The sequence below is a fragment of the Piliocolobus tephrosceles genome, chromosome 8, assembly GCF_002776525.5.
Source record: "Piliocolobus tephrosceles isolate RC106 chromosome 8, ASM277652v3, whole genome shotgun sequence".
In the NCBI taxonomy this organism is placed as follows: domain Eukaryota; kingdom Metazoa; phylum Chordata; class Mammalia; order Primates; family Cercopithecidae; genus Piliocolobus; species Piliocolobus tephrosceles.
Genome location: NC_045441.1, coordinates 57,771,259 through 57,797,925, shown reverse-complemented (window position 1 = coordinate 57,797,925; position 26,667 = coordinate 57,771,259). Strand labels below are relative to the sequence as shown.

The window sequence follows — 26,667 nt, the reverse complement described above, 5'->3', positions numbered from 1 at the left end:
TAAAATAAAAGTAAGAATTTAGGTGGTGGCTATGTGGACAACATTCATTGTAAAATGATTACAGTTTTTCTGTGTGTTTGAAAATTTTTGCAATAAAATATTGGAAAAATACAAAAAGTTATTACTTTAAGAAACCTTACAATTTTTCATACAGTTTTTCCTGTTCATGTTTTATTCTTTTAAAGGTGGTCTGGACAATGTGGAATATTACGATATTAAGTTGAACGAATGGAAGATGGTCTCACCAATGCCATGGAAGGGTGTAACAGTGAAGTGTGCGGCAGTTGGTTCTATAGTTTATGTCTTGGCTGGTTTTCAGGGTGTTGGTCGATTAGGACACATTCTCGAATATAATACTGAAACAGACAAATGGGTTGCCAACTCCAAAGTTCGTGCTTTTCCAGTCACAAGTTGTTTAATTTGTGTTGTCGACACTTGTGGAGCAAATGAAGAGACCCTTGAAACATGAAAAATGAGTGGACTTCAGACTCATCAGAGACTCAAAAATATAGCCACCAGTGCTTTGTTCCAAGAGTTTGGTGACAAAGTTTTGGTTTGGTGTTTTGGTAAAGAAAGTTTCAAGTGAAATGAGGTTCCTATTAAATAGATGTTTCTTTTATATGGATTTCCTTAATTCCAAGATCATATTTTAGCTGGCCACAAAACCAAGAACATATCTAGCAAGAAAACTTGAAAAAGTATAAGCATTTGTTAAAAATATGTATTTCTTGAATGAATTTCACATTTGTAACTATGATTTTGGCAGAATGGAAGATTGGCTCATCAGTGAAGCGCAGTATCTTAGCTCTAGATTCTGTTTTCACGCATCACAGAAGTGCTACGTGGTTAGGTCTGTTTGTGCTCAGTCAAGAACTAAGGAATAGTATGAATTGTAAGTCAAAATGGGCAACTCAGATGGAGCAGCTTAGTCTCACATAGTTTGCTTGTCTTTATTTATTTTTCTAGTGCCAAATGTATTCCATTTTTAAAGTAAGCCAGAGTCAGTCAAGGCATATACACACTTTCTCACAAAACTTCCTAAGTGGATTTGGGGGTTTAATGTGTCCAACTCCTCATGAAATATATTCAGTCCACTTAAATATATTCCATATTTTTAACATAAAATGTAAAGCTTAGCACCGATCATTAATTTATGTCTCTGTTTTATTCAGTGATTAAAAAAGGATTCTGCCTCTTTAGTCCTCACTGTTAAATAAAATCCAATCATAATAAGTGATTAACTAGCAAAAGGTAAAGCTATTTATAGCAAATTTCTAGATCATTAGAAAAGCACTGGTAGTTGTACCACAATATCAGTGTTGACTTTGAACTTCTTTAAAGAGATCATGGATTATTTTCCCTTAGCCAAAACATGAGATATTTAACCTAGTTGTCTCTAAAAGTTTTGTAATCATGAGTTACATATATGTCATCTCCTATTCATTGCTTTTATGTGATCAATAAATATTTTACAAACCCAACTACTCATTTCTTTTCTAGTAATACTTTGCCTTTTTCACTGTGTATGGAATGAACCATGTAAAGCTGTCACCACCAATGTTTTTATCTGATAATATTAAATATTTTTTAACTTCAAATAGGCCACTCAATTTATTCGTTCTTCAAGTATGTTAGGTAATGGCTGTTTTTAGAATTTGTGAAGCAGTGTCTCTTAATTTTCAGTTTTCTTTATATAGAGGTTATAATAGTCTTAAACCCTAAAAATGTTTAAATCAAAAAGGAATTAGGAAAAACATAATGATAGCTATATTTCTATTTGTGTAGGGTTTTTTTAATGTACAGAACAGCTTTATTGAGATATAATTCACATACCATACAGTTCACCATTTAAAGTGTACTATTCAGGCCAGGCACAGTGGCTCACGCCTGTAATCCCAGCACTTTCGGAGGCCAAGGCAGGTAGATCATTTGAGGTCAGGAGTTCAAGACCAGTCTGGCCGACATGATGAGACCCCCCGTCTCTACTAAAAATACAAAAATTAGCCAGGTACGGTGGTGTGCACCTGTAGTCCCAGCTACTCAGAGGTTGAGGCAGGAGAATTGCTTGAACCTGGGAGGCAGAGGTTGCAGTGAGCTGAGATTGTGCCACTTGATTCCAGCCTGGGCAACAGAGCAAGACTCCTTCTCAAAAAAAAAAAAAAAAAAAAAAAAAGCAAAATACAAACATAAAAAGGAAAACATAGGGCCCCCAAATCAGTATGACCTTATTTTAATTACACCTGTAAAGACCCCATTTCCAAACGAGGTCACATTCTGAGTTTCTGGGTAGACATGAATTTGGGGAGATGCTGTTCAACACAGAAAACCTCCCAAATACCATAGCCCTAGGCAACCACTAATCTACTTTCTGTCTGTAGATTTGATTATTCTGAACATTTTTAGTAGGGTTTTCAATTTTGCACTCTATTGAAAAATGTGGCTAGTTTAATTTTTTTGAGGATGAAATATCCATTTATTATATTACAATATAGCTATATAGTTTGACGATCTCCTATGTAGAATATACAGTACCTGTTTGAGATATTTTAAGTACACTAGCATTTCCTTTTAGGCTGTGTCAATTGACTAGAACACACTAGTAAATACATACACAGGTTTGATGTGGATTATAATGAAGTAGTTTTATTCCTTAGTAATCTGTATCCCTAATTAGTGTCTTTTTCTGCCTTGGAAATTTCTACAGAATTGTCAATATCAGGATAGTGGATAAAAGTACACCCACCATACTGACAAGCACATTTTCTATTTTGTTCCCCAAAACTTCCTGTCCTGTAAAGTGCTCTGCTTGCTTTTTAGTAGACATTTGATAAGTTAATGTTATATCCTTTGCAGTGATACTATTTTGATGACAAAGTAATTCAGTTTATGCTTTCGAAAATCACAATTTGGACATAAAAGTTTAGCATCTTAAAAAAATTGTTGCTATTAAAAAAAAAAAATCATACACTTGTGACTTTGTGGCCTAGCTGGCAAAAACTCGACATATCGTCCCATGAAAATTTTTAGTCATGAATTATTTTGACATGACAATATTACTAACAAAATCAAAATCAGCCATTTAATAAACAGTTATTCCACCAAGCAGTCTATATTCCTTTGCCATATATACTTTTAACAGCAAAAATTTTGGATTTGCTACATATGCAAGAGTAAAGGAGGTTATTTAGAGGAAACTTTGCTTTCTAAGGTTATACCAAAGACTTGAGAAAATCCAATGTACTCCCACAAGGCACCAAACCATCTCTCACGGAGAGTCATTATTTGGACTCTTAAGTCCAAATAATTTGTCCTTTTAATGAAAGGACATTTTACAGGTGGCATCATTCAGCATTTGATAAATCCATCCTTTAAATATCCTCCTCCCGGCTGGGCGCGGTGGCGCAAGCCTGTAATCCTGGCACTTTGGGAGGCTGAGACGGGCGGATCACGAGGTCAGGAGATCCAGACCATCCTGGCTAACATGGCGAAACCCCGTCTCTACTAAAAAATACAAAAAACTAGCTGGGCGAGGTGGCGGGCGCCTGTAGTCCCAGCCACTCGGGAGGCTGAGGCAGGAGAATGGCCTAAACCCGGGAGGCGGAGCTTGCAGTGAGCTGAGATCCGGCCACTGCACTCCAGCCTGGGCGACAGAGCGAGACTCTGTCTCAAAAAAATAAAATAAAATAAAATGGGGTTCAAGATCTAGTTTGAATCTTACAGAAATTCCCTCAAACATTGTCTTCTAACCCTCTTTAATTTATTCCCACTATCTATGTTTTCCAAGAGTACTTTATTTCTATAATTGTTCTTTTGTACAGTATGCCATTCTTGTTTCATGTTATCCTCTCTGGTGATATTTTAGTTTCTTTAACTTTTAAAATATGTTGGTGTTTTTGTTTCCTCTAACTTCTTTTTCTGTTTCTTTGCTTTGCTCTTTCCTGTTGGCCTCTGCCTTCAAATGTCTAGTTCCTGACTGCATTTGTATTTATAATGAGACATTTGAAAATTGATAATTCTGGGGAACAAGGGTGAGCTTAATCAGTGAACTAACTTCATTATATGATGAGGAGACGGCCAACTATTTTTGTTGCTGGTCCATAAGAGATACATAGGTATTTTTCTGGGATGTTTGACTCACCTTTCAATAAGCATAAGCCCTCTCTGTACCTGATGTCCTAGAATCTGAAGTGTCTCTTGTTCCCTTTTATTGGGAGAGGAATCCTATCTCCTATCAAGTTGAGACAGTTGCGTCATCCAATTGGAAGGGGAAGCAGCAGTATTTTTACTCTGCCATCTTGAAGAAATCAGAAGTTTCCTTCCTGTAACCCCACTCTCCTGATTTCCACCTACACCCATCACCAAACCGATCACTACCAAGTTCTGCAAGCCCTAGGCTCTCATTGTCTCACACACACTCCACCTAGACAGTCTCAACCAGTATTCTGACCTTGCCCCTCTCTACCTTCACCACGCACTGGGCTTACCCTCACTTAAGTTTCAGCCACCACTGGTATTATTTTAGGTATCTGATCCCAGCAGAGTCCATTATACACACTGACATTTGCAGGAATAAGAAGTCAGTGGCTACAAAGCAATACTGGTTAACACAAGGAGATAATAAAATAAATATATTAAGGTTAATGAAAGGCAAGTTTCTTGTTATCAACGGAATTAAAAATAGAGGAAAATAAAATGAATCATGTGATTTTGGATTGAAATTGGAGATTATCAGTGTGAACTCAAATTTTTTCTTTTTTTTCATAGTCTTTGACAGAGAAGACATAATAGTTTTAATATACAAAATACAGAAATATTTGATGTAAATGTTTGTGTTTGTTTATACTTAGGTATTTCCCAGCAATGTTCATGACAGCAAAGACATCCCAGTAGCAATAAGCACATTAAAGCTCAGATTTTGGTTTCTAAGCAGCACCAAAAGGACCCCTGAAGAAATAACTGATTTCAGGACTGGAGTAGAGAATGTAAAAATGAGCCTGGAACATCTCTGGATCAGAAAGTAAAAAAGTGCTCAAGTAATTATGGGGATTTTTTTTCCTTTTTCAAAAGTGCAAAGGAGTTTAAAGGGGCCCCCATTGGCCAAATTGGAGATGATTTGAGCATCAAAATAAATAATGATAGTAATGGATTATAACCCACTGAGTAACATTGGAAATCATGAGTCCATACTGATATGAATAAATAATGAGCTAAAAGCTGAATGAACAATCAGATTTTTATATACTTTCAAAGTACATCCCCACAAAATCCTTATTAATAACAAAAAGGAAAAGAATAACTTTATGGGAGAGCAGCTTGGCAGACACCACCTTAAGCAAGTGATCAATTGAGTATCACAAGTAACAGGACAAATTGAAACTGTGCACAACCTGCAATGTGAAAACCGCAGCATCACTTCTGTGATAATCCTGCCAAAGATGTATAATCTGAATCTAATCAAGAGAAAACATCAAACAGACCTGCACTAAGGAACTTCTACAGTATAACCAGCCTGTAAGTCTTTAATGGTGTCAAGGTCATGAAAAGGAAAAACAAAAAATCTTCCAAATTGAAGGAGACAAAAGAAATATGGCTAAGCAACAATGATTCTGAACTGAACCCTTTTCCTCTAAAGGACAATATTGGGACATTTGGCAAAACATAAATGGAGTCTAAGGGTTAAAGAGTAGTAGTGCATCAGTATCAATGTCCTAATTTTGTTGATTGTGTTGCGGTTATGTAGAATGCCCTGGTTTGTTTCTAGAAAATATACAGTAAGTATTTGGATGATGGGGCATTAGGTCTGCAACATAGTCTCAAATGGTTCAGGAAAAATGTTCTTTGTACTGCTATTTGTAACTTTTCCATAAATTTGTTTCAAAATAAATGAATTGCCTTGATTAAAGAAGATAAAAAACTAGTTTGGACAAGTAGTTCCCGTCCAGTAGATTCTGTCTTCAAAACCCAAACAAATTACATGAGCAAGAATGATGGCTCACTCCCAGCCCAATAATCCTAAAACCACCAGCACAAACCTGTAAGCCAACAAAGTCAGATTTATTGACTTATTGCAATCAAGAAGACTGCACACCAGAGGAGCTGTGGGGTGTCTCACCATACGAAATAAAAGGTAGTTATCGTATGTTTTGGCAAGGAGAGTGAAGTTTAGGTGAAATTTAAATGAAATCTCAAAACATAGCTGTGTGTAAAGGCATTAACATCAGGTCTGGACGAGAATTGAATGTAGGGCATGTTTCCTTGGAAACTGCAAAGTTAAAATATAGAATGTTTTCAGAAACCGTTTATATGAATGAAGCTCTACACCTAGGTAGAAATTGAGGCTGCTTCTCTGCGTTAGAGAGACTTAGATCCTCCAGGCAAGGATGGGACGTTTCACTGGTTCTGATATAATTTCAAATAGCAACATTTATGTGGACTTGAAAGAACAAGGTTTCTCAGTGTGTAGTAAGAATGTACCACTCACTCAAAGGGGTAACACTTTTCCGTTGCAGTGTGTCCTAAAAGAAACATTGTTTCCTCTTAATGTCAGGTCTGGCTTTATTTGACTCTGTTATCCATCCAGATGAAAGGCTGGGCATTTTGTTACTTTCTCAACCCGAGCTAAGTTGTACTGTCTTAGCAAGAACGACTCGGTCTCGCAAATCATAGCTAAGGCTCCTCTCTGGGCCTTGCTGAAGTTGTGCGTTTGCTTGCTGCGCTTTCCCCTCATTTTGGACCTCAAGCCTTCCTGTAGTCCGAGGCCCTGCACCGGGGTCAAACGCCCCTCCGGTCTTCACGTAACCGTTCAAGCATCCCGCCTTACCAGGACACACTCAAGCGTCAGAGCGGTCCGCTCTTCTCAAATCTTATTGGCTCAAGTCCACGCGTCTCATGGCACTCGGGGGGTGAGGCAGGCGGAAAAAGGCCTTTCCCCGCCGCGAGAAGATGACGTCACAGTAGCCCGGCCGGGCGCGGAGGTTGCCTGGGGCTCTCTGCCCAGTAACTGGCATCGACCGGTGCCGACCGTAGACCCCCTCCGTCGGCAGCGCCGTTGCAATGGCCATTTGTCAATTCTTCCTTCAAGGCCGGTGCCGCTTTGGAGATCGGTGCTGGAACGAACATCCTGGTGCCAGGGGTGCAGGAGGAGGACGGCAGCAACCGCAGCAGCAGTCTTCAGGTGAATCTCCTCTGAATCCTCCGCGGTAACCGAGCCGTGAAGGGCCCGCTGGCGGGGACCCCCACCTGTGTCCCAGTGCTGGTGACCCCAACGTGCCCGCGTCGCGGCCTTGCCGGCCCCACTGGGCCCTGCACAACGTTTTTAAACCGAGGGTTTTATCTACATATTATTCATGTGGTCCGTTTTTATTGAGCTTCAGAGGACCTGGGTTTGGGCCTGGATGCTTTTGCGAAACTGAGTTTTTAAATCGGAAGTAACTATCGAAACTACCTTGTAGGTAAATGCCGTAATTGAATATAATTTTTTACTAAGTTGTTTTTTCGAGGGTGAGGCTAGCAGCTTGGGTCAGAATCAGGACTTCATTTTGGATAAGTCGTGGACTTCTTTGAAAATCTAATAAAACCGGCCAGGTGCGGTGGCTCACGCCTGTAATCTCACCACTTTGGCAGGCCGAGGCCGGCGGATCACGAGGTCAGGAGTTCGAGACCAGCCTGACCAACATGGTGAAACCCCGTCTCTACTAAAAATACCAAAAAAAATTAGCCGGGCGTAGTGGCGCGCGCCTGTAATCCCTGTTACTCAGGAGGCTGAGGCAGGAGAATCGCTTGAACCCGGGAGGTGAAGGTGGCAGTGGGCCAAGATCGCACCACCCAACTCCAGCCTGGGCGACAGAGCGAGACTCCGTCTCAAAAAAAAAAAAAAAAAAGAAAATCTAATAAAACCTATAGAGCCATACCGCAGAAAAAAATGCACCTGCTCATACATTTGGGGTGAAATTGGGAAGGTGGGAAGTCCAGTTAACTCTCCGGGAGATGAGGAAAGGGGATGTGGGGACCTCTTTAATCTAATCCCTGGGCCTAGATCATTGTCAAAGTTTTTTATCTTAAAGGAAAGGAGAGATTAGACGTGAAACCTTAGAACAACACAAGATTTTAAAGATCGGGTTAATAATTAGGTGCTGTCTCCCTTCCTTCCCCTCCTTTAGGGCTCTTCATCTGACCTTATGTTATGTTATGTTATGTTATTTTGAGACAGCGTCTTGCTCTCTCAGGCAGCTCACTGCGACCTCCGCCTCCCAGGCTCAAGCGATTCCCACGTCTCAACCTCCCGAGTAGCTGGAATTATGGGTGCCTGCCACCATGCCCTTTATAAGTTTTGTTTTTTTATTTTTAGTAGAGAGAGGATTTTGCCATGTTGGCCAGACCGGTCTCGAACTCGTGACCTCAGGTGGTCCGCCCGCTTCGGTCTTTCAAAGTGCTGGGATTACAGGCGTGAGCGACCGCGGCAGGCTACCTCTAACCTTTAAACCTTGTATTGCTTGTGGTTTCACGTCTGATCCCACTTAAGGGAAGACAGTCCTTTTATTTCATCCACAATTAATCTAGTGAAATATTTCAAACCAAAAATTAGGACTCAGGTCTGAGGAATGTGAGTGTAAACAAAATTTAGCAGACAAACTTTGTATTTAGCTCCCAGAAACAAATGAATGTTTCTGGAATTATAAGTATGAAGACCAAAAGCAATATTAAAAAAAAAAAAAAGGAGGAGGAAATGAGTTTCTTCAGTTGTATCATACCTCAGTGAAATTTGGAACTTTAGAAGAAGAAGATACCATTAACTCCTACTTGAAGGATCTGGTCTAGCAATCTCCACTTTTTTTCTTTGTTTGTTATTATTAGGGTAGTTTAGAGTTGCAGGATGAACTTTCACAATTGGGCATGTTTGTCATTCCAACTTTTGATATATTTAATGGCTTATCTCCTAATTCAGTCAGAAACGAGATGAATTACCTTAATCTTGGCCCCAACAAGGAAGTGATGAGTAAATGAGATTGCTAAAGTGATTTTAAAAAACAAAACCAATATGTAAAGAGAGGAGATAATCTTTTTGACTCATTTTGATATTTATGAAATATTGGAAAGCTACTCATAGAGGAACTACATGCATTTTGTTCACATGTAAATACCATGTATAATCTCTCTGTGAAAATAGGTGTGTAGGTGTTTGCCCAGAGAAAAGACTGCATCAAATAGACTTAAGCATCTGTCCAAAAACAGAGGGTAGAATCTAATCTTTCGTATTCAAGAAACTAATTCAATGTCCATTTTTCAGCCTTTACTACAATAGAGGGCCTGGTGCTGGAGCAAAGAATGATAAAAACACAAGTTTTTATCCTGAAGAAGTTTATGATTTATGATGCATGCCTTCTGTCAACTATCAAGAGGTTGTTTATTTAATAAGCTTTGTCAGCTGAATTTAGTAAAATATCACTATTTTTCTGTATTATTTTCTTCTGAATCTCAAACAGAAATGCAATTGGCCACTATATGATTTGTTGATATTACAACCTAACTACTGTCTGTAAATAAAAAATGAAGAGATTGCCATTTAAAATGAGTTTAAATGTAGTGCTTGTTGAATCTTTCTATAATGTCTAGACATACTAAGATATGAAGACTTTTGAGATTTAAAAGAACAGTTGCTGGGCACAGTAGCTCATGCCTGTAATCCCAGCACTTTGGGAGGCCAAGGCGGCTGGATCGCTTGAGCCCAGGAGTTCGAGACCAACCCAGGCAATATGGCAAGACCCTGTCTCTACAAAAAGTACAACAATTAGCCAGACATGGTGGTGTGCAAAAAACGCCTGTGGTCCCAGCTACTCAGGAGGCTGAGGTGGGAGGATTATTTGAGCCTGGGAGGTTGAAGTTACAGTGAGCCAAGATTATGCCACTGTCCTCCACCCTGGGCAACAGAGTGAGACCCTATCTCAATTAAAAAGAAAATAAAATAAAAAGAAAAGTTGCTAGTAAAATTATTTTGTTTTATTGTTTATTTTAGGTAATAATAGACGTGGATGGAATACCACTAGCCAGAGATACTCCAATGTCATCCAGCCATCCAGTTTCTCCAAATCCACACCATGGGGGGGCAGCAGAGATCAAGAAAAGCCATCTTTCGGTTCTTTTGATTCTGGAGCTTCAACTAACAGGAAAGAAGGCTTTGGATTGTCTGAGAACCCATTTGCTTCACTTAGTCCTGATGAGCAGAAAGATGAAAAGAAACTTCTGTAAGTGAAAGCTTTCAGGAAAATTACTATACATTTGCTTATGTTTTTTCTTTTTTTTTTTTTTTTTTTTTTTTGAGGCGGAGTCTCGCTCTGTCGCCCGGACTGGAGTGCAGTGGCCGGATCTCAGCTCACTGCAAGCTCTGCCTCCCGGGTTTATGCCATTCTCCTGCCTCAGCCTCCGGAGTAGCTGGGACTACAGGCGCCCGCCACCTCGCCCGGCTAGTTTTTTTTTGTATTTTTAGTAGAGACGGGGGTTTCACCATGTTAGCCAGGATGGTCTCGATCTCCTGACCTCGTGATCCGCCCGTCTCGGCCTCCCAAAGTGCTGGGATTACAGGCTTGAGCCACCGCGCCCGGCCTGTTTTTTCAAAAGCACCTACAATCTTTGTATTTTGTTTTCTCTTTTTTTGTAACATCTTTTCATAATACAATATTTTCTTTAAAAAAAGAAATAATACATTATTTTTAAATCAGAGTAAGCAAAAAAAAGAAAAGTCACCCACAATCCTATCACTCATAGATAACGATTTTGCTGTGTATTATCCTAAACTTTATTTCACTTAAAAATATATTATCTTTCTATAATAGTAGAGTGCCTTCCTAGGGATAATTATACTTTTTCCACTTTGTGTTGATAACACTATATTGTGAATATCTTTCTAAGATTAGTCCTCCTTAGGTTCATTCTAACTTACAAGTCCTTTACAAAGTATGATGTAATTTAGAACAACTTGTAAACTTGGAAGTCACTTATACCATCTCTGTCTCTCTCTCTCTCTCTATTTATTTATTTAGAGATGGAGTCTCGCTCTGTTGCCCAGGCTAAAGTGTAGTGGTGCAATCTCAGCTTGCTGCAGCCTCCGCCTTCCAGGCTCAAGCTATTCTCCTGCCTCAGCCTCCCAAGTAGCTGGTATTACAGATGCCTGACACCACGCCAGCTCATGTTTTGTGTTTTTAGTAGAGATGGGGTTTCACCATGTTGGCCAGGTTGGTCTTGAACTCTTGACCTCAAGTGATCTGCCTGCCTCAGCCTCCCAAAGTGCTGGGATTATAGGCTTGAGCCACCATACCCAGTCACATATCTTATTTCTTTCTAAAACTTTTACTTGGATTATCCTATTCAAACTGATCTCATTTGATTTCCTACATTTATTGTGAGGTAGATACACGGCATTTCTTGAGAATATTTACGGTAAAATTTATGGCTGGTGTCAAAACAATGCTTGGTTATCTGTAATGTTCCCTCAACTCATGGTGACCAGGATGGAATTTAAATGTAACTGGTTAGTCTTTTACTTCTCCTAATTAAATCAGAACCAGTTGTAGCTATTTTGAGCCATGTACCATATACAGCCGATTTTTTTTTAAGTAAATGAACAAACAGAACCTTACTTTCTGCATTTGTTACAGTCCTAAATTTAATGAAGTTTTCTCTGTGATAATTCTCTTTTTATTGACATAGTCTAAGTAGGAAGAAACTTTAATTTACAGCTGAATCTACCCACGGCATTACCACAGATTACTTGTATGGATGTGGGTCTGTTTCCCCTGTTGCAAAATGTGAGAATTAGATAAAATGATCTCTGAAGTCCTATAACCCACCTTTAAAACATTGTGATTCTGTATCACGTAAGTGGTACTTTGTTCTTCCCAGTTAAATGATTATTGATGTTTGTGATAATTAACAAAGATTAAAGTTACTATTTTAGATTTTAATTCCTAAAAAAAGTATGGTATCTGTGATAGTATTTATGTAAGTATATTGGTTAATGGGTCAGTGTATTGGAAAATCAAACTCATTAACTTCTCTGACATTATAATACCATTTGTAACCATGAAATATAGTTCACACTTCTATAAACTTGTGCTTTAAAGAACACTCTTCAGAAAATATAATGGAAAAGATTTTGAACTATGTATTTACTAGAATTTAAATTTTCAGTCGTGGAAAACCATTAACAATAAATTTTACCAAGCAACTAAGAAGATCCTTTACTCTTTTTTGTTTGTTTTTTTTTTTCTTTTTTGCAGGGAAGGAATTGTAAAAGACATGGAGGTTTGGGAATCATCAGGGCAGTGGATGTTTTCTGTTTATTCACCAGTGAAAAAGAAACCTAATATTTCAGGTAACTGAAAAATTGTGCATTTAAAAAATATTTTCTAAAACTATTATTTTCTAAAACCAAAAGAATGCCAAATAAAGAAATCAACCACCAACTTAGCTACAACTAGGAGAGTTTGGACATTGTTTAAAGTATTTGAGTATTCTAGCCAAACTTCATAATTTAGAGATTAAGGTTGGAGAATATAGTCTTTTAAGACATATAGTTCTTGGGAGAAAATATTTAAATAAAGCCCAGGAAGAGACTCTACATTCTTGATTCCCTGTATATACAACTTTGGAACCTCTTAGCTTTCTGCAGTGAATAGAAGAGTCACATCCTGCCTGTCATTAAGGCCTTGACTGCCTGGTTCTGTTCTTTCTTCCCTTTCTTTCCTTCTAAGAATAGTTGTGTGGAGACCCATTCTGGAGATAATGTTTAAATGTGAGGAGGCTTAGCTGGGCTACAGGGATAGCAATGTTTGTTTTTTTTTTTGTTTTTTTTTTTTTTTTTTGAGACGGAGTTTCACTCTTGTTCCCCAGGCTGGAGTACAGTGATGCAATCTCGGCTCACTGTGACCTCTGCCTCCCAGGTTCAAGTGATTCTCCTGCCTCAGCCTCATGAATAGCTGGGATTACAGGTGCCCGCCATCACACCCGGCTAATTTCTGTATTTTTAGTAGAGACAGGGTTTCGCCATGTGGGCCAGGCTGGTCTTGAACTCCTGACCTCAGGTGATCCGCCTGCATGGCCTCCCAAAGTGCTGGGATTACAGGTGTGAGCCACCACACCTGGCCTGGGGCCTGAAATAGCATTTGATTTAGAATATTCTTCTCTCTCTCTTTTTTTTTTTTTTTGTCCATAGTCCCTAAGCCCTTTCTGGGCTGAAACCTACACCACCAGGCTTTTCCAAGCCCACTCTAGGTGTTCCTGGGCCTCTATCCTTTTGAGGAAACAGTGGATACCTTGCAGATGGGAGCCCTTGCAATCAATATCGCAGAATCTTGGGATCTTTCCTCTGTCTCCGTTCTAGTTGCTCATTTTCTGTGAGCATTTGCATTGCAATGCTTCTTAGTTATTTATTTACTTGTCCATTTAACAAATATTTACTGAATTTCTTTTGTGCTAAGTGCTAGGAATATAGTGATGAGCAAGACAGACAAGATCCGTTCCATATGAATCTTACATTCTTCAGGGAAGAAGACAATAAGTGCTGCAAATAAACTAAGATGATTTCAGATAATGATATTTTCTATAGAGAAACAACAAAGTGTTAAGCCCTTAATCAGCTTAAGTATTAGTACTTGAGTATTAATCCATTCCAAATTGAACCTAAATTGAACCTAATGCCTGTTGCCCTAAAGCAGTGGTTCTCAAAATGTGGATTCCTGAATACAGTTGCCAGATAAAATATGGGACATCCAGTTATATTTAAATTTCAGATAAACAGTATTTTTAATATGTGTACATCCCATGTAATATTTGAGGCACATTATACTAAAAAAAGTATTTATTGTATATCTGAAATTCAAATTTAACTGGGCATCCGTATTTTTATTTGCTAAATCTGGCAACTTTATCCCTGAGGCCCTTTTAGGAGTTGCCTAAGTTCAAAAATATTTTCTAATAATACGAAGTGATTAATTGCCATTTTTCACTGTGGTGACATTTGCACTGTTGGTGCAAAAGCATTGATGAGTAGAACTACTTGTATGTTAGCATGAATCAAGGCAGAGGCAATAAATTACTAGTAGATGTCACAATAAAAAAAAGTTTAATGCCATTTGAACTTAAGAACTTCCTTTATGAAGACATAAAAATTATTAATTTTGTTAACCCTTGACCCTGAGTACACACCTTATTAGTATTCTGTATGACAAAATGGGGAGCACATACAAAGTGTGTCTACCCCATACCCAAGTGTGATGGTTATCTTGTGTAATTGTTCATGTTGGACTGAGCTAGCCACTTTTTTCAAAGACTATTTATTTGAAAGGAATGACAACTATGGTTATTTAGAAGAAAACAGTTGATAGTGTTTATTGCCAAATAAAAAAATTAAAACTTTCAAGCAAAAATTGGAATTACGGAAAACTTTTTTGTCATCATGAACATGATGACTTCTCAATACTTCAAATCTCTTCTGATGAAACGTATGGCAACATTCACAAATGTGAGGGCCACACACAGCAGCTCATGCCTGTCATCCCAGTGCTTTTGGAGGCTGAGGTAGGAGGATGGCTTGAAGCCAGGAGTTTGAGACTCCCCTGGAAAACATAACAAGACCCTGTCTCTACAAAAAATAGAAAAATTAGCCTGAGTATGATGGCATATGCCAAGAGTCTTAGCTACTCTGGAGGCTGAGGTGGGGGGATCACTTGAGTTCAAGAGTTCAAAGTTATGATGAGTTCTGATGGTGCCTCCACACTCCAGCCTGGGTGACAGAGTGAGACCCTGTCTCTTTAAAAAACATTTTTGGCCGTGCGTGGTCGCTCACGCCTGTAATCCCAGCACTTTGGGAGGCCGAAGTGGGCGGATCATGAGGTCAGGAGATGGAGACCATCCTGGCTAACACAGTGAAACCCCGTCCCTACTAAAAAATACAAAAAATTAGCCAGATGTTGTGGCGGGCACCTATAGTCCCAGCTACTCGGGAGGCTGAGGCAGGAGAATAGTGTGAACCTGGGAGGCGGAACTTGCAGTGAGCCGAGATTGTGCCACTGCACTCCAGCCTGGGTGACACAGTGAGACTGTCTCAAAAAAAAAAAAAAAAATTTTTTTATATTGTATAATATACCAGTGTTTGGAAGTTCTGCATAACTCAGTGAACTGGCATTTTTCAAATGACTTAATGTGTGATACTACAAAATTATGCATGGCTGAAAGTCCATTCTACATGCATGATAAACCAGTGGATTTTAATATAATACCACAAAAAGTTCATTAGTATGGCTTGAGTCTGTGTTATAGTTAACTTTTAAGAAACTACCACTTGTCAAGTTTTGGTGTAGTATCAAAGAAAAATGTCCACAGTTATTTGAAAAAGCCATTTAAGTCTTCCTTTTCCAATACGTGTCTGTGCGAGTGCCCGTTTTCTGCATACACTTCAGTCAGAACAACATACTGCAACAGAATGAATGCAGAAACATATATAAGAATCCAGCAGTCTTCTATTAAGCCAAACATTAAGAGATGTATAAACATAAAGCAAGGCTATTCATCTTACTAAATTTTCATTTTTTGTTTTGGAAAATAGCTTTTTCATTTATGTAGATAGGTAATTGGTTTCTTTTAAATAAATTAATACTAAGTTTCTCAGTTTTCATTTCAAATGTGGTAATTATCAATGTAAGTAACCCATGTAAACAAACATTCTTTGGGGTCCTTAATGATTTTTAAGAATGTAAAAGAGTCCTAAGACCAAAAGTTTGCGTACTTCTCTCTTTTTGTGGTATTATATTAAAATCCACTGGTTTATCATGCATATAGAATTAATCCATTGTAATAATAAATTAACTTTTTCTATGCAGCTATAATAGAATGATACTACTTTTGCCCCATTTTGCAAGACTTGAGAAAATTGTCACTCAAATCATTTTCTGTGTTCTGTGGTTCAGATGAGGAATTCTGGTTGAGCTTGGCTGGAAGGAATAGGAGGCAATTAGGGGAACAATGTTCCTTTAGATAGAGTGGTTATCTATTCCTGGGAGGCAGTATTGGGAATGAGTCCTGCATAAAGAGAGGGTATCAGTTAAGGGAAGATTTGGGGAAAACATTCCTGGCAGTAGGACTAGCTATTGCAAAGGCCCTGAGGTAAGAACAAGGTTGGTAGTGTTTACAGACTAGTGAGGCCTGAATTACTGGAGGAGAGTAAACAAGGGAAAGTAATATGACAGTAAGGCCAGAGAGATAGCCAGGGGCCAGATCATGTTGGGCCTAATTGCACTGGGCAGGCAGCCATGAAGAACTTTAAGCAAAAGAGGGACGTGATCTGATTAGGAAAAGCTAACTCAACATGCTGTGTGAGGGGGGATAAAAAAGATCTGTTGGGAGCAGAGGCAAAAGTAGAGATAGGGAGACAGAAGACGTTGCTGCTTGTAACTAGAGTTTATAGCAGTGAAGACAGAATTGGTCATATTTGGGTTCTCTGTTGGAGCTTGAACTGGCAGGATACTGATTAATTAGATATAGGGAAAGAGAAATCCAAGGTGATTCCTAGGGTTTTTTGGCTTGAGGTGTCAGTAAAGATGGGGAAGACAAGTCATTAGAAGGAATCCAGGGTTCTGCTTTGAACATTTAGTCTTTCCTTTATTCTGAAGCAGGTGTCCTTCGAGTTAATAATAACTGGGTTACAAGGAATTCTTTGTAGAAAATATCTTGAACATTTTTTGTCTTTCTTAGTAAGTTTGCCCAATTATAAAAGTTACAGCTTTTGGACCAGATGTGGTGGCTCATGCTTGTAATCCTAGCACTTTGGGAGGCTGAGGCAGGTGGATCACTGGAGCCCAAGAGTTTGAGACCAACCTGGGCAACATAGCGAAACCCTGTCTCTACCAGGGTGTGGTAGCACATTCCTATAGTCCCAGCTACCCAGGAGGCTGAGATGGGAGGATCACTTGAGCCCAGGAAGTCAAGGCGGCAATGAGCCACTGCACTCCAGCCTGAGTGACAGGAATGAGACCCTGTCTCAAAAATAAAAAAAACAGGTTACAGCTTTTGCTTTAGAAAACTTGGAAAGTACAGAAATACATAAATAAAATAAAAATAGCCTGTTATCACAGAGATAACTACTACATTTTAGTGTATTTCTTTCAAAACCTACACACACAAACATATCTCTTGTTTATGTATACAATTGACCCTTGAACAACATAGAGTTTAGGGGCACTGGTCCTCTGTGCAGTCAAAAATCCACATATAAGCTTTGATTCCCCAAAAGCTTAACTACTAATAACCTACTGTAAGAGAAAAGAAAATGTTAAGAAAATCATAAGGGGTCAGGCACGGTGGCTCATGCCTGTAATCCCACCACTTTGGGAGGCCGAGGTGGGCGGATCACAAGGTCAGGAGTTCGAGACCAGCCTCGCCAATGTGGTGACACCCCATCTCTACTAAAGATACAAAAACAATTAGCCGGGTTTGGTGGTGTATGCCTATAATCCCAGCTACTGGGAAGGCCGCGGCAGGAGAATTGCTTGAACCTGGGAGGCAGAGGTTGCAGTAAACCGAGATCACACCACTGCACTCCAGCTTGGGCAACAGAGCAAGACTTTGTCTCAAAAAAAAAAAAAAAAGAAAAGAAAATCATAAGGAAAAGAAAACATATTCTTCACGTAGTGGAAGTGGATCATCATAAAAGTCTTCATCCTTGTTGTCTTTAAGTTGAGTAGCAGAGGGATAGGTGGGTTTGGTCTTGCTGTCTCAGGAGTGACAGAGGCAGAAGAAAATCCCTGTACAAGTGGGCCCTGTACAGCTGTGTGTACAGTTGGCTCTTGAGCAGAACTGCAAGGGTCCACTTGTACAGGGATGTACAAGTTGTTCTATGTGTGTATATATGTATACCTATACATATATACATATACATATATATAATTAGGATCATAATCTAGTTTTTCTTTGTTTTGTTTTGGTTTTTTGAGATAGAGTTTCACTCTTGTTGCCCAGGCTGGAGTGCAGTGGCGCAATCTCAGCTCACTACAGCCTCCACCTTCTGGGTTCAAGTGATTCTCCAGCCTCAGTCTCCTGAGTTGCTCGGATTATAGGCATATGCCAACACGCCTAACTAATTTTTGTATTTTTAGTAGAAATGGGGTTTTGCCATGTTGGCCAGACTGGTCTTGAACTCCTAGCCTCAGGTGATCCACCGGCCTTGGTCTCCCAAAGTGCTGGGACTATAGGCGTGAGCCACCGTGCCCGGCTGTAATCTAGTTTTATTTATTTATTTATTTTTGAGGCAGAGTCTTGCTTTGTCGCCCAGGCTGGAGTGCAGTGGCACAATCTCAGCTGACTGCCACCTCTGCCTCCCAGGTTCAAACAAGTCTCCTGCCTCAGCCTCCCGAGTAGCTGGGATTACAGGCGCATGCCACCATGCCCAGCTAATGTTTTGTATTTTTAGTAGAGACGGGGTTTCACCATGTTAGCCAGGATGGTCTTGATCTCCTGACCTCGTGATCCATCTGCCTCAGCCTCCCAAAGTGCTAGGACTACAGGTGTGAGCTACCGCGCCTGGCCCTAGTTTTATATTCTAATTTTTGCTTTCAGTTTGTCTCTGGTACTAAAAATATTAGAATGAGCACCCTTATACATAGTGACCTTTGTTTACATATATAACTATTTCCCAAGGTTAAATCCTATAAATTGTATTGTAAGTCACAGGATATGAATGTTTTTCAGGCTTATGATGCTTATTAATAATTATCCCTCCCAGAAAACTTGTACCATTTTAATTCCCTTAACAGTAATTTAGGAAATGATACATTTCACCACATTTGGAACAACAGTAAATACTAGCTTTTAAAATTTCTGCCATTCTGATAAGTAAAGCATTTTATCTATATTTTAAGTTGCATTTAACTTTCATTTATTTACTACTTGATTTTTTTGTGTGTGAATTGCCTGTTCATTATCTTTGCCCAAATTCATTTACTTTTCTCATTTATTTGTAAGAGCTATTTATACATTAGGGCATTAGTTCTTCTATTGTCATATATGTTAAAATTGCAATTTTCCTAGTGTACAATTTGCCTTATAATTTTGCTTAGTATAGTTTCTGGCAGATTTTTTTAAATAAAAGTTTGAATATAAGTGTAGTCAAATCTTTCTCTTGTGTTTGTTGTTCATTCTACCCCACCTATCTTTAGAAAATTCTTCCCCATTTAAAGATCAAAATAACCAACTATATTTTACTGTAATTTTACACTTTATTAAACATTAAGTAGAGTGTAGGCTTTAAGTTTCTTCCTTATGATTATGAAAATTTTCTAATCAACATTAGATATGTTCTTGTTTAGCACCTGTAGCTTTACTATCAAAATTATTGGCATTTATTTTAAAGATTCCAATTGATTCCTCACTTCAGGTTTTACAGACATTTCACCAGAGGAATTGAGGCTTGAATACCATAACTTCTTAACCAGCAATAACTTACAGAGTTATGTAAGTTTGTTTCCTATTAATCTACGCAATAACAGATGAGCTGTTAATTACTGCTTTCTTTATCGTGGCTTGTATTTTGGCAAAACCGATGAGGTCTATGATCTTTTTTCAGGAGAAGGCTATTTTTCTTTTCTATATTATTTTCATTGAAATTGGTTGGTTATTAAAATGATAGTATATTTTTACTTTAATAATTAGGAATATTACTATTTTTATTACAAATTACCCAACAGTCAGTCCCAGAAATGAAACCGTTTTATCATTTGACAGATATTTATTGAACATCTGTTAGGTACAGATCCAGTGATGAATGCTAGAAAAACAAAGTTAAATAAGATACAGTCTGTAATACAGATTAACATCTTCATATATCAGATATCAAAAAATAAATAAAAATCTTGACAATAAATTGAGTACCTGAAGGAAGCAGTTTAAATGCTGTATTTTTCTGTTTCTACAGTCATGATCATGCATTTCAACTAGTACATGTGTTCACTTCCCATCCAAATATAACTAACTACGTGCTGCCAGATGCTTGTGATATTAACCAGATGATACAAGGAGTTGAACAGGGAGAGGGAACTGGAGCTGGAATATCTTTGACAAACAGGCCAAGTCAATGCAAATTTTGCAAGTCATGGGCCATAAAACTGTTACATAAACCTTTCGCGATTTTGGCGAAGAAATATGTGAAGTTTTTATTGAAGAAACTAACTTAAACATACAATATTGAACTGTTATTTTTCTGTCTTCCCTTTTCAGCTAAATTCTGTCCAACATTTAATAAATCAATGGAGGAACAGGGTAAATGAACTGAAAAGTCTAAATATATCAACTAAAGTAGCTTTGGTGAGTATGGGAGAGTTTTCTTGAGGGAAGTGTCTTACCTATTGCTTTTTTGAAGAGGATATTTTACTTTAGATTTGGAAAGCAAAACAAAAATTTTCTGTCAAGAATTATGATACACGCATTCCCAAAATAGCATCACTTAAGAGTCAAGGTCTTGAAATAGTTTTCTCTGTGTTCCTTGGTCAGAAAAGCAGAAATAATTATGCTTTTTTTTTTTTTTTTTTGAGACGGAGTCCGGCCCAGGCTGGAGTGCAGTGGTACGATCTCGGCTCACTGCAAGCTCCACCTCCCGGGTTCACGCCATTCTCCTGCCTCAGTCTCCTGAGTAGCTGGGACTACAGGCGCCCGCCACTGTGCCCGTCTAATTTTTTGTATTTTTTAGTAGAGACGGGATTTCACCGTGTTAGCCAGGATGGTCTTGATCTCCTGACCTCGTGATCTGCCCGCCTAGGCCTCCCAAAGTGCTGGGATTACAGGCGTGAGCCACCGTGCCCGGCCAGTTATGCTTTTAAAAGCTTTTTAGGGTAAAGTTGTTAACTTTGGTAGTGCTAGTTTTGAAAATGGCAAACTGTTATATAAATTCAAGTATTTAAAGTAATCTGTATGTAAAAAGAAATTACTTTGAACAATTATATGAATGCACATTTAGAATGTAATGTATCATTTTGCGACTGAAGAACACAGTATGTTCCTTGTCTTAAACAGAAATGCCTTTGGAAGATATATACCCACCTGTCTCCAAAGATCTATAGTCCTGACTGTAGCAAGTTCATTATCCTTGTAAATAAAGTTATGATGTTTCTACACCCATTAAAAAGTTCTTAAGAATTTTATTTTAAAATAAGATATTCACATTTATAATTTTAATATTTCCAATTTCTCAGATGGTTTCTACTCTGTATAAAGGATATGAGAGTACTATGTTCCTACACTTAGTGAACGGTTGACAGTCCCAGCACCCCTCCCCTTTCTTAAATATGTGCTTCCTGAATAACTAGACTCTTGTGCAAGCTAATTTCTTTGACCTTTTAGTTGTTGTAATGCTATTTGAATTTAGTGGGACCTCTTGGAAGTAGTCTGTCCTTGTGTGAGAGGTGGCCCACCATCACCATGGATGAGAGCTGATGGAGAAAGGATAATTGAGTCCAAAGAACTGTGGAACTTCCCTCAGGGCTGGAAGGTCCCTGCTCTTTGCTAGCTGCCCAGGGCCCCCCCACAGGTGAGGATGTGGGACAACCCACCCGTAGCTGACTTAGCATGTATCAGTAGTTCATGCCTTCTTTATGCTGAATGGTAACCCATTGTATGGATATATTATAATTTATCATCTGCCTGTTAATGAATATTACACTGAGGGAGAGAAGCCAGACCAAAAAAAAAAAATAGTGTAGATTGTGTGATGCCATTTGTATGAAACTGGAAAAGACAAGTCTCATTTGTAGTGATAGAAAGCAGATAGAGTGGTTGCCGGGGACGAGGAGTTGAGAGGGAGTTGACTGGAAAGGGACACAAAAGAACTTTCAGGGAACAAAAATGTTTTGAATCTCGATTGTGGTGGTTGCAAGTTTGTTAGAACTCATTGAAATATATACAAAAATGGATGAATTTTATTGTGTTAGACTATACCTCAAAAAAAGTTGATTCGTTAAAGAATGCTCTTGAGGGCTGGGCGCGGTGGCTAACGCCTGTAATCTCAACACTTTGGGAGGCCGAGGCAGGCGGATTATGAGGTCAGAAGTTTAAGATCAGCCTGACCAACGTGGTGAAACCCGGTCTCTACTAAAAATACAAAAATTAGCCAGGCATGGTAGCGCACGCCTGTAATCTTAGCTACTCAGGAGGCTGAGGCAGGAGAATCACTTGAACCCCGGAGGTGGAGGTTTCAGTCTCAAAAAAAAAAACAAAAAAAATTTTTTTTTGTTTTTTTTTTTAGTTGTTGTTTTTTGGTTTTGGTTTTTGTTTTTTTTTTTGAGACGGAGTCTCACTCTGTCGCCCAGGCTGGAGTGCAGTGGCGTGATCTCGGCTCACTGCAAGCTCTGCTTCCGGGGTTCACGCCATTCTCCGGCCTCAGCCTCCCGAGTAGCTGGGACTACAGGCACCCACCACCATGCCCGGCTAATTGTTTGTATTTTTAGTAGAGACGGGGTTTCACTGTGTTAGCCAGGATGTTCTCAATCTCCTGATGTCATGATCCGCCTGCCTCAGCCTCCCAAAGTGCTGGGATTACAGGTGTGAGCCACTGCACCGGCCAGAGAATGCTTTTGAGGCTTCCAAATGAAAGAAATCGCTTATGTTTGCTTTGGAGGATTAAGAAAGTCTTCTTGGAAGGAAGGAGCAAGTACAAAGTTCCTTGAAAGGAGGATTAAGATTTCAGTAAGCAGAGATGAAAGACATTTCTAGAGCACAGAATAGCAAGAACATAAAGTACTTTCAGGGAATGGGAAATGTTTAATGGATGTTTGGTCATAAGCTTTTAATTATATAATAGTGGATCTACTTCATTTCGAGTATTAAAGTTGACTGGGTGTTCTGTAAAGGTCCTTTTTACCTAATATCTAGATTTCTCTATAAATGCAGATCTAACCTTATAGACACTGAAAAAAATTTAAAAATGTTGTTCTCATTATAATATCTGCTCATTGTAGGAATTTAGAAAGTATAAAAAAGCATAAATAAAATTTAAATCAACCATAATTCATCAGCCAGAGACGATCACTGTTAACTTACTAATGTACATTTTTTATGCGTATTCATATTATTAGTTGTGATAATACTGTTTATACAGTATTAGATCTTATCCTTTTCAACATCATATTATGGGCATTTTCCATGTTAAGCATTTAACTTTGCCTTTTTTAATGCACTTTTTTCTTCTCTTTTCTGTTCTTTTTTTGAGTCAGAGTCTTACTTTGTCACCCAGGCTTTCCCAGGCTCAAGTGATCCTCCCACCTCAGGTTCCCAAATAGCTGGGACCACTGGCTAATTTTTTGTAGAGATGGGGGTCTCACTGTGTTGCTGAGGCTCGTCCCAGACTCATAGGCTCAAGCCCTTCACCACCTCAGCCTCCCAAAGTGCTAGGATTACAGGTGTGAGCCACCACACCCAGCCTTTAATGCATATTTTTAAAAATTGAATTTGTCCATAAAATGTATAGAAAAGATACTGGAGCATTAGTCATCAAGCACTTTATTATTTGCACACTTTTTTTTTTTTTTCCAGCTCTCTGATGTAAAGGATGGTGTAAATCAAGCAGCACCTGCATTTGGATTTGGCAGTAGTCAAGCAGCAACATTTGTGTCGCCAGGTAAGTGATAAAGTAATGCAGGACTTAACTGATTTAGAAAAATTAGATTTTATAGGTTTCAAATTATAAGCCTGAATCACCATTTTAAATTACCTTCATAAATTCTACAACCTTCCATCATAGAACCTCAAAGCATTTGGCTCATTAGACATTTGTGAAAGGGAGGCCAGATTGGGCATGTTCTTTGAAAGACACTTAAGCTTTAGAAGTCCTTTTTTGGAATGGTTTTTCAGGAGTTTCGTAGAAGTACATAGCTATGATAGCAGCACCTTTGAGAACTTTCTTGTCACTGTGTTTAACAGCATAGCATTGTCTTCAGGTGGCAGCTCTGCTGAGGTAAGTAGAAACCAAAGTGAAAGTCTATTCTCTAGTCCCTGTAGTTTCTCCTTGGGTGAAGGTCAATCAAGGTGAAAATGGGATTGTTAGCAGAAAAGGCAGGAAGCAGGCTTTAGTGGGTAGTTCTAGCCTCTCATTTTTATTTTTCTCATATCATCCTTCCAGTAAGCTTCTCAATACTGAAACATGACATAAATAAGAAAGAAAGATAGGGGGAGGAAATAACTGTGACATTTTTCTGACTATAATAGATTTTTTTTCTATTTTGTTTTTTGTAGGCTTTCCAGTCAATAATAGCAGTAGTGATAATGCTCAGAACTTTAGTTTTAAAACAAACTCTGAATTTGCCGCTGCCTCTTCTGGAAGCCCTGCTGGTTTTGGGAGTTCCCCAGCATTTGGAGCTGCAGCCTCTACCAGTTCAGCTATCTCTACTTCTGCTCCAGCTTTTGGATTTGGGAAACCTGAAGTTACATCAGCTGCATCATTTTCATTCAAAAGCCCTGCAGCTTCCAGCTTTGGATCACCTGGATTTTCAGGACTTCCAACTTCCTTGGCAACAGGTTCTATTAGAGCTCCAGTGGCCCCAGCCTTTGGAGGTGGCAGTTCTGTGGCTGGTTTTGGTAGTCCGGGCTCACATTCTCACACTGCTTTTTCTAAGCCATCCAGTGACACTTTTGGAAATAGCAGCATATCCACTTCTCTCTCAGCCTCAAGCAGCATCTTTCCAACAGATAATGTGTTATTCACACCCAGAGATAAACTAACAGTAGAAGAACTGGAACAATTTCAATCCAAGAAATTTACTCTGGGAAAAATTCCATTAAAGCCTCCACCTCTGGAACTTCTAAATATTTAAAAGGGCAATTTTAAATACAAAAAAGAATGATGTTTGAAATTGTTTTGAGTGATTCATATAGAGGTGCATATATGCATACATGTATTATTCATAAGGAATATAAGCTTCCATTAATAGTGATTTTAAATTTTATTTTTTTAAGTCTAAATATTTAAGTAAAAAGTAACAAAAACTCAGCAAGCAAGGGAATTTTTTTGTACTGTAATTTTGAATGGAACCCAAAAAATTGTGCACAAATAAAGTACTTTTCTCATGCCACACCACTTTACTATCTCACCATTTAAAGTTTTAAACTTTTTTTTTTTTAGGAAGGAGATAATTTCTGGAACTATTAGGGGCAATATGCTCAAATATTTAGCCTACTGTTAGAATAAACATTAATAGCATGACTTCATGTTCAAGATTCTCTCAAAGAGATAAATCACAGTTTTGTAAAGAGTGACAAGCTTTTATTTTTAGAACCATAGGGGCATTTGCCCCCCATAAGTTTGAGACTGCCTCTCAACTTTGGCAGTCTCATGGACCACCATTTGAGTTTTCTTCAACAATCTTTGGCTGCTTTTTATTTTGGCCTCACTTTTATAGAATTCTATTTATTCATCACATTAGTCTGTCAAATGGATGAGTTGTAAGAGAAACAAATTGTGATCTCATATGAGTAAATAATGTGTGTAGTGGGGTCAGGATTTACCAGTTTCTGTTTCTAGATCTTAGGCATGGCCAGGTATGGTAGCTCACACCGGTAATCCCAGCACTTTGGGAGGCTGAGGCGGGCAGATCACTTGAGGTCAGGAGAGTTCGAGACCAGCCTGGCCAATATGGTGAAACCCTATCTCTACTAAAAATACACAAAATAAGCTGGGCATGGTGGTGGGCACCTGTAATCCCAGCTACTGGGGTGGCTTGAACCCGGGAGGCAGAGGTTGCAGTGAGCTGAGATCACGCCACTGCACTCCAGCCTGGGTGACAGAGCGATACTCTGTCCCCTCTCCCCCTAACATGAAAAAAAAAGAATTATCGTGCGTGTTTGGATCTCCCTGTGTCCTCAGATTGAGGGAGTAAGATTTGTATCTTATATGTATGGATGATCCAAGAAACTAAAGGCCTGTCACGAGTTGAAGGAGGTATATCAGAGTTCTGTGCTTTCTCAGGCCTCATTACATAGCTAGCACTGCCAAAGCAGTTACTAACACGGGTCTGGCATTGAGCTGATTTTTCTAAGTGATACCTTACATAATAAAAGATACGCACTCCAAATGATTTTAACATATGCAAAGGATTCAGTCTTCAAAGCACCCGCATTCTCCATTACGCTTTGTTGTTGTTGTTGTTGAGACAGTCTCGCTCTGTCGCTCTGTCACCCAGGCTGGAGTGCAGTGGCGCGATCTCTCACTGCAAGCTCCGCCTCCCGGGTTCATGCCATTCTCCTGCCTCAGCCTCGCCAGTAGCTGGGACTACAGGCGCCTGCCGCCACACCCGGGTAATTTTTTTGTATTTTTAGTAGAGACGGGGTTTCACCGTGTTAGCCAGGATGGTCTTGATCTCCTGACCTCGTGATCCGCCCACCTCGGCCTCCCAAAGTGCTGGGATTACAGGTGTGAGCCACCCCGCCCGGCTCCATTATGCTTTTTGAGAAGCTGCGTGACTCATCTGACAGTTCTGGAACCCCAGTGTTTGGGATAGAATCTATACTGTACCCAGGGAATATATATTTGAAACCATGCTGGTGTAGAGGTGGTAAATAGAGCATAAGTTCCTTTAGAAGGAGCAAGATTAAAACAAAAAGAGCATAAATTCCTTCTTTGGTCTCAAGCTCTAAAGACTT

General features: G+C 39.1%; 2 protein-coding genes and 1 long non-coding RNA gene across 9 annotated transcripts in view; 2 read left to right on the top strand and 1 right to left on the bottom strand.

Moving 5' to 3' along the window:
• KLHL7 (kelch like family member 7) overlaps positions 1-1,594 on the top strand; it is a 70,268-nt gene extending 68,674 nt beyond the window's left edge. For 3 of the 4 annotated variants that reach the window (XM_023215975.1, XM_023215977.1, XM_023215973.1), the window contains one exon: positions 186-1,594. In XM_023215975.1, the coding sequence (XP_023071743.1) occupies positions 186-469 (284 nt within the window). In that variant the 3' untranslated portion in view covers positions 470-1,594. The remainder of the gene's footprint in view (positions 1-185) is intronic. The other variant, XM_023215976.2, reaches the window with a different exon arrangement.
• A 5,201-nt stretch (positions 1,595-6,795) lies between these two features.
• NUP42 (nucleoporin 42) lies at positions 6,796-25,105 on the top strand. 4 transcript variants are annotated; one of them, XM_031936040.1, is made up of 8 exons: positions 6,796-7,174; positions 10,013-10,241; positions 12,273-12,367; positions 19,421-19,497; positions 20,260-20,346; positions 21,052-21,126; positions 23,566-23,650; positions 24,265-25,100. In XM_031936040.1, the coding sequence occupies exons 1-8, from the start codon at positions 7,054-7,056 to the stop codon at positions 24,840-24,842; spliced, it is 1,347 nt and encodes a 448-aa protein (XP_031791900.1). In that variant the 5' UTR covers positions 6,796-7,053; the 3' UTR covers positions 24,843-25,100. The 4 variants fall into 4 exon arrangements, with proteins under 4 accessions (XP_031791900.1, XP_023071747.1, XP_031791899.1 ...); XM_023215979.1 differs by lacking the exon at positions 21,052-21,126 and having other exon boundaries at positions 24,265-25,105; XM_031936039.1 differs by lacking the exon at positions 21,052-21,126 and having other exon boundaries at positions 6,805-7,451; positions 24,265-25,105.
• Positions 9,975-20,054, bottom strand: LOC116418892. The gene is made up of 2 exons (XR_004229095.1): positions 19,915-20,054; positions 9,975-10,210 (listed from the first exon to the last, which is right to left on the bottom strand). It is a non-coding gene; the product is annotated as an uncharacterized LOC116418892 (long non-coding RNA).
• Positions 25,106-26,667: the final 1,562 nt, after the last annotated feature.

Bases quoted from the DNA above. Each gene is read 5' to 3' on its own strand.
- NUP42 (XM_031936040.1), top strand. From the start codon at position 7,054: ATGGCCATTTGTCAATTCTTCCTTCAAGGCCGGTGCCGCTTTGGAGAT. The intron at 19,498-20,259 runs GTAAGTTTGTTT...TTCCCTTTTCAG, and splicing joins GCAATAACTTACAGAGTTAT to CTAAATTCTGTCCAACATTT. The intron at 23,651-24,264 runs GTAAGTGATAAA...TGTTTTTTGTAG, and splicing joins AGCAACATTTGTGTCGCCAG to GCTTTCCAGTCAATAATAGC.